The 14490-nt window shown below is 38.6% G+C and overlaps 1 protein-coding gene across 1 annotated transcript; it reads left to right on the top strand.

The window, feature by feature from the left end:
* The first annotated feature begins 28 nt into the window (after positions 1 to 28).
* On the top strand, positions 29 to 12656 carry LOC136257262 (uncharacterized). Its single transcript, XM_066050353.1, has 2 exons — positions 29 to 616; positions 12176 to 12656. Exons 1-2 carry the CDS (start codon positions 214 to 216, stop codon positions 12532 to 12534), a joined length of 762 nt encoding a protein of 253 aa, XP_065906425.1. The 5' UTR covers positions 29 to 213; the 3' UTR covers positions 12535 to 12656.
* The last annotated feature ends 1834 nt before the right edge of the window (positions 12657 to 14490 follow it).

Raw genomic sequence — 14490 nt, forward strand, 5'->3', positions numbered from 1 at the left:
ATTAAAAACTTCCGTTTTTTGACGGTTGCGTCCCGACTGTTATGGGCTTATGACAGACTTATATGGAAAAGTTGAATCAAGCGCAAAACAACAGAATCAGTTGAGAATCCGAATGTCCGAATCAAGTCGACCTTCTTGGCCTCTAGATCTAGTGAAGTCACACGAGTGAAGTTCACGGAATCCGAATTGTTTAACATTCATGACTTTGAAGTGATGACTTCTAGTGAAGCAGTCGAGGAAGCAGTGGCTGCATACGATGCGCTTCGCCATCGGTCGTCGACCTCTCGGCACTGTCCCGAATACAATGCTTTGATAGATGTGCATCAAGACCTGTGTAACGCTTTACCTATAAATGATTTATTTCCTGGTTTGATTAGTCGTCGAGTGATCAGTGTTGTTGATAAGGAGAAGCTGTGCCTGGGAAGGATAGAACAAGAAAGGGCTGAGCTATTTTTAGAGAAATATCTTCATCCCCAGTTGTTAGCTGGAGAAACTGAAAAGTTCAATGGCTTCATCGCCACTATGAAGGAGTCACCCAAGTGTAGTTTCTTAGTAAAGAGAATTTTGGAACGTATTATTGTCCACCAGAATGAGACCAGCATGACTTGTACTCCAGGTATGCAAGTTATTATTTTTTTAGCAACTTCAACTAAGGCCAGACAAACTTAATTGTTTCTCATCCACTTCACCCCCACCTCAAATTTTATTATTGCTGCTATCAATCACTTGTATACACGTATTTTGATGTTAAAAGGCTGGGTACAACAAATGTCTCTTGCAGATAGTAAAACGTACGTGAGTATTAGCTTTAAAAGCCTTTAGCTAACCTTTATAGAGCAGTTTCAATCAACTTTATAGGGTGCGGCATTAAACTGAAACGTGTGGCATTTGTACAGATTGAGTGCGTATTTCATTATTCTGCTGCTGTAGAAACACGGACAGCCAAACAACTACAGTCAAGTAATCACTTACTAATTGGTATTAGTACTAGATGGATGGCGGCATAGCTTGTTCATTTTCTGATATCGCAATCCAATGCTCCATCTACTTGCCTACGCATTTTCGAAATTTGCATACCTATTGAATGGGACATTCTATGAAGATATCAAAAAACAGTCTAACTACGTTGTCGTCCTTTTAGTATGTTAATGCCCAATGATAAATTATTGTTTTACTGTGGTAAGGTTGCTTTCCGTGATTCTTTCGTGGCAGAGGATCACAAAACTAAACTATTTTGTATTGTGGTATTGGGCATGTTTATTAAGTGTGTAAAAAGGTGAAACCGCTCTATAGTAACAACAGCCTGATTTTGAGCATACTGTAGTAAAAAATGACCTGCTGCCTGCATGGAAATCCAGTGGATTTCCATGCAGGCAGCAGGAAAAGATTGCATGACATCTTTTGCCTACAAGTAATCAAGTTTAAGTTTGCCTGGCCTAAAAATGGTTAATGTCTGTACCATATAAAGAGAAACTTTTACCAGATAGCAACTTAGAATCAAGAAAAATAACACTGTTGGCAAAATCATAGATTAAACCACTCCAACAGAGACTGTACGTAGTTTCTCATCCTGATGTTTTGATATAGGTGGGAAGTGTATTGCCAGAAGGCCGTAAAGTTGCTGCTCGGACTCGTTTTTGCAAATTAAGAAATAAAAGATTGCATGACATCTAGAAATTAAGTTATAGTTAGACAGCACATTCCAGCCTCTTCGAGGTATAAATGCTGAGTAGGAGGTGTTAGAATGACGCAACATAGAAACCTCGGCTCCGCCGAGGTTTCTATTGCGCCATTTTAACACCTCCTACGAAGCATTTATACCTCGAAGAGGCTGGAGTGTGTGCTGTCTAACTGTTTTAGAAAATGGAACATCACACCAGTGGAAAGGATGCTGTTGTAAGCCCGTCCTTGCTTCGTAGATTTCGCGACAATTTTAGAAAGGCCGGTATCTCGCCAGTTGAAATGGAGTTTGAAGATTTTGTGGAGCCCACCCAGGTTGTGGAAAAGCCTCTGGAAGATACAACATTGAAGCCTAAAAGTGCCACACGTTATACTCGCTACGAACTCAACGAGAAGGATGATGCTCTATTTATAGCTGCATCGCAAACGTTTGAACAGCAAGCTTTGTTTGCCGGCGATCCATTGTCTGTGAGGGGTGACACTATGTACGGACTCAGTGACGATATTAGTGATGAGTTGCTTGTAAAAGCATCACAGGAATTTGAGATTAAGTTTGGGGAAGAACTACGACGCTCGAGTAATTGCAAGCTACAGCCTTTTGTTACAGTGTGCAATCAAACGGTGACGTCCGTCTTGACGACAGCCTCAACGACGACAGCAAGTGACACTCGATTTTGTTCACCCTTTTCATCATCTCAAATAGATCGAGTAAAAGAAGCTCGGATCCCGCCTAAAACTAAAGCTAACACTGCTTGGTCTATTAACATTAGACGAGATTGGGCAACGTACCGCAAGGAGTATATAACACCAGAAGAAACCAGGGTAGGGTATCGTCTCGACATCGACCTTCTCACAATGGAAACTAACTCTATTGGGTATTGGCTACAACGGTTTGTCGTGGAGGTGAGGAAAGCGAACAAGCAATGTTATTGTCCCGATAGTTTGTATCAACTTTGCTGTGGATTGCAAAGAGCGTTAAGAGCTGCAGATCGAGATGTAAACTTTTTTGAACAATTTGAATTTTCTCATTTTCGAGCTGTTCCTGATGGAGAACTGAAACAACTAAATTCCACAGGAAAATACGTTTGTAAAAGGAAAGTTGATCTTATTACTGAAGAGATGGAGGATGTCCTATGGGAAAAGGGTCTTCTTGGTGACCAGTCACCACAAGTGTTGAGTGACACTATGGTTTACTTAACAGGCCTCTTTTTTGCTCTCAGAAGTGGTGAAGAGCACAGACGTTTACGATATAACCCATGTCAAATTCATCTAGTGGAAACACCAGGAAGTGTAGCGTATCTTTGGTACAAAGAAGATAAATCTAAAACAAATCAAGCAGGGTTATACCATAAGAACAAAGTTCCAAAGGAAGTTATTCACCATGCAAATGAAGCTAACCCTAATAGATGCCTGGTACGATTGTAAGTTGTATAACTCACTTTGTCCATCTGACCGCCCTGATAATGTGTTTTATCTTGCTCCACTCCCATATCCTCAAGAAGATTGTTGGTTTAAAAAAGTACCACTGGGTCACTGTAAATTAGCAGGAGTAGTACCTCGTCTCATGAAGAATGCCTGTATACCAGGATACTTTATTAACCATTCTCTTCGTGCTACTGCTACAACTCGACTCTACGATGGACAAGTAGATGAGGCCAGCATAATGGAGAGAACAGGACACAGGTCTGTCGAAGGTGTTAGGGAATATAAGCGATCAAGTGATAAGTTGAAACAATTGTCATCTAATGTGCTAAACCGTGGAGGCTGTAAGAAAGCAAAAGTAGAAAGCAGCATTGTTGGCACAAATGTGTGTGCTGGTGAAGAGAGCAGCAAGCCTGTTAATGTGTGTGCCAGTGAAGATGAAAATAGCAAGCCTGTACCATCTCTTCCAAAAATAGACTTTAGCAATGCAGTGAACTGCACAGTCAACTTCACCTTTACTCACTTGAAGAACAGTGACTAGATCTTTTTGACTTTGTACCCTTTTTGTGTTTATTACAGTTTGGTAAAAACAGTTTCTGGTTAATAATAAATTCTTGTGTGCATAGTGATAACTAATTAACTAGCGTGTGGTTAGCCATGAGTCTCTTAATGAATAAGAGACTCATGTTGGAGTCTCTTCATTATATAGAGACTGCTATTTTAATGGAACTTCAAAGCATTGCCATTTCTAATTTGTAATAGAGGATATGCACAGTTATTTGAATCAATATAACATGAATGGCACTTGGCCATAAATTTCTTGGCAATGAAAGACTATTGTAAGTAGCAAATGCAGCTTACTAGACTATAACTCGACACTAGAGCTATTGGCAGGGCTTCTCACTCATACGCTGCTTTCCATGTAGAGGAATTTGTTGCACTGGAAGAAACACTTGTAACTGGTCTACTGTCCATGGAAAGCAATTCACTCTATAAACCACAATACATTCGTTCTATAGCCAATCCAGATATCTCCAAACAAGGTTGGAACAAATGTTATACGGCATTCATTGGCTAGTTGCGTAGTATATCAAAAATATATCACGGTTGCTTATCGGGTGTTTTGTACAGAGATTGATATTGATACATACATATATATATATCTAATCCAAAACAGCCAAGCTGTGAAAAAAGTGTGCGGCCCTCAGAAAGGCTATGGTGAAAAAAGATGTGAAATCCAAGGTGGCGGCCAAGGAATGGCTGTGATGGTAGGTTAATGGTAAAAATTTTAATAACGACAATTCAGGTGAATTTTTGTGCCGCTTCACAAAATTTACCTGAATAGTCATTATTAAAATTTTTACCATTAACCTACCATCACAGCCATTCCTTGGCCGCCACCTTGGATTTCACATCTTTTTTCACCATAGCCTTTCTGAGGGCCGCACACTTTTTTCACAGCTTGGCTGTTTTGGATTAGATTTCATTTCTTTTTGTATTTGTATACCCCAAAGCCGGCCTATGGCCAGCTTTGGGACTTTTTTAACCTATGTTTTTTTCTTTACTACAGGAAGAAGAAAAGATGAAGTAGATGTATTTTAAATATTTTATCCGTAAATGTACAAATTATATATACTGTATAATACATATGTGACCGGATTTGCGAAAAGGGGTCTTCCACACACATCCAATTTGCCAACTTTGACAATTGATAACTTCAGATTGGAAAGAGCTATTGCTTTGAATTTTGGACAGTGGTGAGCACCACTATACCTGAATACGTGGTGAAATTTTCAGATTAATATGTTACTTGAACACTGAGTTATGGTCTCCAACGGTTATGGAATTGGATGTGTGTGGAAGACCCCTTTTCGCAAATCCGGTCACATAATATTATATTGATTACAGAAATCTCCATGGTGGTTTCTTTGTAACTGAACACTCTACAAGGTGACTTCTTCTAATTGCTCTCTCTACAGGGTGAATTGTTTGTAGCTGAACGATCTACAAGGTAACTTCTTCTAGCTGATCTCTCTACAGGGTGATGTGTTTGTAGCTGAATTCTGTATAGGTGATTTGTTTGCAGCTGAGCTCTTTACAGAATGGTTTCTTTGTAGCTGAACTCTCTACAAGGTAACTTCTTCTAGCTGATGTATCTACAGGGTCACTAGTTTGTAGCTGAATTCTCTACATGGTGGTTTCTTTGTAACTGAACTATCTATAAGGTGACATCTTCTAGCTGATCTTTCAACAGGGTGATTTGTTTGTAACTGAACTCTCTACAAGAAAACTTCTTCTAACTGATGTCTGAACAGGGTGAATTGTTTGTAGCTGAACTCTCTACAGGGTGATTTGTTTGTAGCTGATCTCTATACAGGTTACTTATTTCTAACTGATCTCTTGAATTCTGTTCAGGGTGACTGCTCTATTAGGATGACTGCTCTATTAGAGTATCTCGATCTCGCACTTGCTACACCAAGTTGGATTTCGTGTTATAACTCCGTGGCTTTAAGTCTGATTTTTCTACACCATTGAAGAGCCTTTCTAAGATGATAACTCCATCTATACAGCGATTTTCAAAGCATTACCCCAAGTTGTTTATCTGGTAGGCGTGGCAAGCATAATAATAATAATAATAATAATAAAAATCAGCTAATCTCGATTGCGTAATTGTTACACACTGTTGATTTTTTCGCTGTATCTTCCTGGTTTTTAGCTCGATTTCTTTCAATCCACAAAAGGTTTGAGGTTCAATAGTTAACCTATTCACCCACCGATTTTCAGCTTCTTCCCATACGCGGTTTACCCTGTAGGCGTGACAACATATTGGTGTTATTTTTCGTGCATAATCGCTCATAACTCTTTGCCTGTTTATGGTATTCCAGCCAAAGTTGGTACAGAGATGCGCCTTTATACCCCCCTTCTGTGTGCCAAATTTCAAGGCAATCGGATAACGCGTTCGCGTTTTATAGCAGTTTTTGTAAGTGTGCGAAAAGAGGAAGAAAAATAAGAAGAAGAAAAAAAAACCGAAGAAACTAAGCCAATTTTTGAAGTCGCATATCTCAGGAATGCCTAAAGCGATTTCGCTCAAATTTGGAATGTGGAGTACTGAAGTTGGAGGGAATGTACACAGCAAAATTTGTCTTGTTTCATCAAGGCAGCACAGAGCTACAGAGGTGCGAAAATTGCGTTTTCTTTCTTCCTGTCAATATACTCACGGGGTTGCGCGCCGGCTTCTTGGGCCGCACGACACACTACCGTGTGTCTTGATATATATACGTATATATATGTATATATTTAATAGTTATACCACAGCTGCGAGGGATTTTACTGATATATCCACCCAAAGCCCGAGGGCTGCGGGTGTATATGTCAGCAAAATCCCAAGCAGCCGTGGTATAAGTGATATATATATATATCACTTGGGGCACACTCACCTAACAGGTGAAGAACTAACGAGAACTCATCCCGTTTGTTTTATACAGTAGCATCTGAAAATCGATCGTGATTTTAAGAGCGTGGGCTAATAGCCATCAAAACGTTGTCCATACGTTAAAACGTCATTAATACGTTACTATGCTTCAACACTCTATGTTATAAAACTTGCGATTGTGGGATTGAGTTTATATTGTTATCATTTTTGTACTAAGTTAAGCCAACTAACTTCGCTATTGGGACAGTAAGTAAGTTATTGTATTAAGTACTTAGGACTGTAAGTTACTAATTAACCTATTTCAGCGTAGCAGTAGTAGTTTTACTGTTCTGTGGTCTGTTCAAAGGCTGATATGCGGTGGGTAGAAATACGCATCCACGATCGTCCAAACAATTATTTTGTGCCTTCATTATCCTTTACTAACAACCAACTAGTCCATCTTAAAAAATATACTCAGTTTAGCAACCACTACAAAATCAAGTTCCACAATGCAAAGCTCTATGTTGCTCAATATAACAAGTCAAAGTCATTGGCAAACCGCTTTCCCATGATATTGCCCGGCGAATATGCGAGTTAAACACCGAGCGGCGCCTTTGAACGCCCACGCTAAAGTGGTATATATATATAATTAGATTCATGATTGCCATATCCTGCTTAGGGCTGAGTGATTATGAAATTTTGCTACCTTCACAATTGTAGAATGTAACATATCACGATTATGATAGCAATCACGATATTATATTTTTACATGCATCAGTCTATAGTATATGCACAACTTCGTATAAATTACAAAACAAGGTGAAATTGTGTACAACTGATCAGACCAGTTACAGTTCAATACAAACAGTATACTGAATAATAGTGTCCTTAGAGATTCAACGGTTTGTAACAAGTAAGCTTTTTCAGTAGTAAGATTAATTCACACAATGAACGGTCTCAGAAGGCTTGTTTTCCAGATCAAGTTCTTCCACAACAGTATGTGTCACCATTTTGAATTTATTTACATGTGATGTCACAACATCACGATGTTCATATAATACATATCAACATCACGATGTTCAGACACAATGACGATTAATCCCATAATCGATATAATCTCCCAGCCCTAATTCTGCTACAGATGGGATGTTGTACTGCTGTGCATGTACGTACATAGGGCAGGTACTAATGATAGTGCAATTGTAAAACCTACTTTTGAAACTACTCTTTTGTAAAAAAATCAATAAAACCTTTGGTATATTGTTATATAAGTGTATTACTAAGTAAGTAATCCCTGTTATATTTTAGTAACACCACATGAAATTTTGCTGAAAATGTCGTATTCTTCTCCTTGACATACTCGTTAGCATGAGCCTCCCATTTTTCGACACTTATATCTTAGACTGTGTTAGTTCCACAACCTTGGATTTACTGTACTGTCACAAGTTCTTTGGCTAGTTAAGTTTACTCAATACTAATCTTGAACTCCACCTCTCTTGCCAGAGCTACCATAAACGATTTTCTCAAAGTTTGATTCATTTACTTTTGCTCTTCATGGGACGATCTTTGATACGTATGTAATATATGGAGTAGTTTCACTCGATTTAATAATTCTGGTACAAACTAAGCGATAATGGTAGATGACTTGAGTGAAGTGTGGACCAAAATATGGGAGATGACATTGACCTCTTTCAAAGAGTCATGAAACACATGTTTGAAACTTATCAAATATTACCATGTAAAGAGGTAGTCTTTATAAAAGGTGAGCATGAAGTGGCTTTACCTATCTTTAGACTTTGTATAGAAGTGGTCTTTGTACAGGGGTGGTCTTTAAAAGTGACACTAAGTGAGGTTTTACCCTAGGACCGTATGCGCCAAGCTGTTTTGATAAAGTCATGGAATAGATGCTTGGAATCTTAGCTATTATTACAATGTGAGAGGTGGTCTTTGTAAAGAGGGTGGTCTTTCAGCAGACCATGAAATGGTCTTGTAAAGTCAATCTTTTGAGATCTAATTACAATATGTTCTTTGTATGGAGGTGGCCTTTATAAGAAGGTGGTCTTTAAGAGGTGGCCACTAAACAAGGTTTTCACTCAGGGTATGTTTATATGACAATTTGACCATTTCCGGTTTCTGTTTCCAATTACTCATGTTATATATTTGGCTGGGGCTCAGGTAAACGCGTACTGCCTATATCACATTGCAGGCTTCAGTTGTCACAGGTGATAGGCATGATAACATATAAGCACCTAATTAAAATTGTATTCTTAGATGCAAAATTGATCCCGTGATAGCTCTTGCTTACGATACCAGCTGCTAGGCATCCAGGCATTAAGACCAAGTGCTACTTTTGAATGCTGAAGACACTAAGGCGTGTATGTTATAAACGTTATAATATTATAATGTTTGTAGTATTCAGCTGATTTATATTAAATTCAGTTTTGAACATACATAGCCAGGGCCTTTGATGGGGCCCCTTTCAGGCTGAGGCCCATGGCAAAATGCCTCCCCCCCTCCCCCCTTTCTGGGTTGCCCTGATAAACACATATGCAGAAGATAGGCTAGCACACTGCAGAGTGCCATACACCACAATACTGTTGTAATACTGTTGTACACACGCTTTAGAAATCCAGTGCATACTCACAAAGATCCAGTTGGCATGCCAGAATGCCCCAACTTAACCTCTCAGGCCAAACCCTTACTAGGTATAAGTGCTTGCGATTTGTGGTAAAAGTTGAGAGCTCTTTGATCTGGTCTGCAAGAATAAACTAGGGTGCTTCCCCACAGTTACATAACTGCTTTAAATTCCTATAGCATATGTGTACAACAGTACATGGTCTGTAATACTTGTAGCGTGCTAGCCAATCCTCTGCACTTGCAATTATAAATGGATAAGTGCTACGTGAATTTCATGTCTGGGACTGGAAGCGAAACTATACTGTGCATTTAGGTATGTTAAATTAACTACAACTGCTGGGTAGTAGGAAATAGGTGGACACAGACACGGACATTTTCAAAATACACTTTTACATTTATATGACGCTTGTCCTCGGCTTTGCCTTACACAAATGTCAAGATATTCTATACATGTAGTCCTACACTATACAAACATTCTCTGGGCTGTTGCACCACATTTGCAGTCATGTTGTACAGGAGACCTGCAAATTGATTTTTAACAATGATTCTTACATGTATTACTAACCAAGATGCACAATCATTTAGAGTAAGGATATGTGCATTCATCGTAACCGAACGTAACCAGAACATACTAGCTGCTAACCCATAATCAACAATTTTAGGTATACACATATATTACATCCAGTGGCTGTACTTGTATTGATTTGGGTGATTGATTGCCCTGTACAAGCTATCACCTGATAAGTGTCACATATTAGCTGTAACATGGGGCATTTGGGCTTTGCCTGATATGTATGCCCTCTGCCAGGCGTACGTATCAGACAAAGCTCTCATGCCAGTGTTACAACTATTACATATTACGTACCCAAATCAATGCAAAAATTTTCTTTGCATAGTGGCTACAATAAATGGCATAAAGTGGCATCCAGTGACAAAATAAATATCAAAGGATTTTGTGGTACCTATTACTCAACCATAACAAAGACTATTACAAGGCAGTAATTGGAGTCATACAGACTTTATGAGCTACCATTCACCCAAGTTTAAGCATTACTTCTCTTCTTGGAGAGCCACAATGGCTTTAACACCCAACAGTATGGGTGTCATGTGGGTTTGTTTATGATGTGGTAAATGTAAGCAAGATTGCCGTCATTTCTTCAAATAAACTGTCTTCATATCCATTTGCATAATTGACTACAGGGATAACATTATACGTACCTTGGCTGATTTGCTAATCCATGGTGAACATTTTAAGCAAAATTGCATTAATGCAAACAGAAGTTATTGCTGCGAATGTGAGTGCCTGTAGTTTATTTTCAGTATAGTTGCTGTACAAATCAATTACCTAGGCTACAAAAACAAAACAAAGATTTTTGGATTTTCAAACTCTCCATGAGCAGGCAAATAAGATGGTACATAGTTTAATTAATTTGAGTCTTCTGTCTCCAAGTAATGGCCTGATAAAAACTTGCATATTTTTTCTTTGTAGCATATGTAATTTTACGATTTCTTTTTAATTTTGATTTTCTTAATGCTCATGCTTGTGTGAACAAGTCGGGTTGTTGCTGAGATAGTCACAAATAGTACCACAAGTGTATAGGTTAAGAGTATCTGCAAGCCTAAAATTCTGCTTCATAGAAAATCCTTTTGAAAAGTCTACAGAATGCCTTGATATGGTGCTTGTATTATCTGACTGACTTATTTAATACATTAATGGCAGCTAAAATTGACAATGGTAAACTTTACTTATAATACTGCATAGTAAATAGGTACCCATATCTCATAACTGCATGCATAAATGTACAACAAAGATTTTTGTAATCTTGATGGATAGGCAAGTTCGATGGTGTATAGGTTTCAACTTGTTTTTTTGTTTTTTTTTGTATACCGAAGAGATTAATCATGCATATAAATTTTTTATATGGTACATGTAATAGTGAATTGTAACACAGGAATGTGGGCTTTGCCTGATATGTTTGCCCGACTGCCCGAGGGCTGCAGAGGGCATACATATCAGGCAAAACCCGAATGCCCCATGTTACAGCTAATATGTAACACTTATTAGGCTGATAGCCTGTACAGGGCAATCAATCACCCTAGCCAATAGGAGTGCAGCCACTGGATGTATTATATATGCATACCTAAAATTTTTGATTATGAGTTAGCAGCTAGTACATTCTGGTTACATTCGGTTATGATAAACGGACATATCGTAGAGATATCACGGAGAATCTAGGTTACATGAGTTTACTGTTTTAATCAGTGCTATTGAATCGTTTATGAAAAAAATACGGAATTCACTAAAGGCCTAGACAGGTAAGCTTGCTTGTAGAGTGGTTACTCTGTGCAGAGTGGTAGCGTCGTGATGGAGGCGTGTCCATATTCGAAAACGTACAAAAACAATTGATGAATAAGCTATAGTGCTAGTTTTTACCTCAGCCCAATGTTTTTCAACTCGTAGGATGGCGAGGATAACAAACCACTCTCCGTCTGAGTGGTTTTCATGGCGAAATCCAAGTCGTGCATCCTAATCATGTGAGTATTAATCAATCCCCACAATCAGTTTCACCCTCGACTTCTATATAATCAGTGCCCAGTTGTAGCCTGGTCTACATTTCCCGGGCGGCTCCTTTGATCTGAGGTGTGAAAGTGTTACATGTATTTTTACCCTGTTTGTATTTCAATGCAAAATAGCATTTGCAAAAACGACAGGTTATTGTGCAGTCAGTCATACATATTTCATACCTTGATTTTAATAAGGTAATGCTTTCTCACAATTAGAGCAGTTGTTTAGCTCTGGTAAAATCTCTTTTCAAAATTTCTATTATTGTACAGTATAATTATCCCTATACCCCCATTCAACTATCTGGTTGGATGTACTATACGGTACAATTGCTATATGAGTAACTTATTGACTGCACTACTGTAGTTATTTATAATTATTTCTGTACATCTGGCTGTTATTTTCAGTGTTCACTATGAATACTTACATACATGATGTAACATCATATATTTCTTATGTAGCAACATCTACTAGGACTCAACTCAAAGAAAAGGAAATATTTAGGGACCACTATTCCAAGTTGTGTAACACCGTGGTGGATATTGACAACCTGTTACCACACTTTGTTCAAGAAAATATCATCCAAGTGGATGATTTAGATGAGATAAAGGCTAAACCAAGGACAACAGATAAAGTAGTAAAGTTACTACAATATATTTCTGGTCCCTTACAAGCTGGCTGTGTGAAGACCTTTCATATTATGTTGACTATAATGGAGGAACATGGTACACAAGCCACAAGAGAGTTAGCAAGTACAATGAGTAGTCTCGTCAGTGCAATGGAAAATGTTATTGGTACTGATGCAAAAGCAACAGGTTAGTGTTCTAGAACATAATAACCCAGCTGTGACAATAACACTGAATATTTTGTACTATACTGCTCAAATAATATGTAACTTCACACAAGTGCTTGATGCAACAACATATGGTACTAAAGATGACACACGTGTAGTTCTAATATCCACGCGTGTAAATAAAAATGTACAGATACTACATGCATGCATACAAAACTGCAACTGCATGTACGCAAGATTGCAACATGTGCCTACATGGGTGTAGGCTGGCAAGTTGTATAGTTGCAACAGTGATGGGTTGTCCAATCACCGATATGAGTGTATATATTTTTTAAATTAAAGCATGATTGTCTTACTAGAATAATGATCCATATCCATATCTTGAGAAGCGAATTCAAGTATACAATCTCTGGACTGTTAATTGAACACACTGCATTTAAACATTAAACAATTATCTCCACTGCCAGCGGTCAGCATGGTAGTTACCTGATATGGTAATTGATTGTTTATATTCAAACATTTTTAGCACACATTAGATCGTAGACTGTATTTAGGGGGTGTGCCAGAATATATTGAGAATAATAGGTAGTGTGAATATTCCAGAACAATTGGATGAGTTCTAGGATTAAAAGGTATAAAATTAAAGTTTTGCTAGCGGTATATTGGAAAAATCTCACCGGTTACAGACCCAAGGTACTGTATATTCAATATCCTTGGAGAATGACTGTTGAGATTTCAATTTAGATGGTATCTCTGTGATCATGTCGGTAAACTCATCCAGGAGACTGGAGACATACAAGTCCTCATAGTTTCTACTTATGGAAATAAAATATCAAATGTTAGCAGTAAAAATCATGCCAGTAGTGTATACTTACTCTTGTGTAGATTACCTTTATGTCCAATACAAGCAACATTGCTGAGTACGAAAATTAATTTTAGAGGAGTTTATCATGATCGTTACTCTAAAGGCCTTTTCACACTTAATGCGCATTGAATGCGGATCTAGCTGTGGTCAGACTAAGAGTGGATCGAATGCGCATCAATCCATTTCACACTACGTGTGTAGTAACTGAATTCAATTCGCTTTCATAACACGTGATTAATTACCCAATTACGTAACAAAAACTTAAATGGCGTCAGTCATTGTACTACCTTCTTCGTATTCCTTGGAGTCAGAAAAGTATTCGCAGCGAAGTATGTTGCTAGTACAGTTACAAAACGTTGGGTGCCAAGAAGCTGGTTAATTCTTAAGAGGAAACCTGTACCGGGCACGATGATTTCAGAAGAGTACGCTATTCCTTCGACACTCACTCATGGTTACCATATCACTTCCACAAGCCGAGTACAACATTAGGTATGCCGTCGCTTTAGTCTTGGCGCAATAGCCATGCTTTGCGCGAGATATCAGGAGACTGTACGGCGCCTCTTGCTAATTGAGCTAATGCGCATTAAGTCCGGCCAATTCACCTCTCGAAGTGGATTGACATGAAACCGGATTGAATGCGCATTGCGGTCAATCCAGCTCAGGTGTGAAATCGTTTGATCCGGCTTCGATGCGCATTCGACTGTAGTGTGAAAAGGCCTTAAAGTGTTGCTGAGGAGTTGGGTCTGCAGGTAGATAGTTTTGTAACTACTTTATGGATTGCTGATTGGCTAGAAAGGTGATTATATAATAATCTGAATTGTTGGTGGTAGGTAGATTGTTGAGTACTTAAGAGATAACTTGAAATGGCTAGCCAAATTATTAGGGGGGGGGGGGGGGGGGAGGGCAGAGGGGGCAACTTTCTGTATTTTGAAAGTTGGAGGGGCTATGCCCCTTACTTTTTCCAACATGCAGTTATCAAAGTAAAGCAACCATTGTACATATTAGCCAACTTACTTTGCCTTGATTTACTATGATTTGTGCTGAAGGTTATGCGAGAATGGAATACTGTGCTGGTAGTGCAAGAGATCAAGATACTCTAATAGAGCAGTCATCTCACC

Source organism: Dysidea avara, chromosome 6, assembly GCF_963678975.1.
Source record: "Dysidea avara chromosome 6, odDysAvar1.4, whole genome shotgun sequence".
NCBI classification, from domain to species: Eukaryota; Metazoa; Porifera; class Demospongiae; order Dictyoceratida; family Dysideidae; genus Dysidea; species Dysidea avara.

Bases quoted from the DNA above. Each gene is read 5' to 3' on its own strand.
- LOC136257262 (XM_066050353.1), top strand. From the start codon at position 214: ATGACTTCTAGTGAAGCAGTCGAGGAAGCAGTGGCTGCATACGATGCG. The intron at 617-12,175 runs GTATGCAAGTTA...TTTCTTATGTAG, and splicing joins CAGCATGACTTGTACTCCAG to CAACATCTACTAGGACTCAA.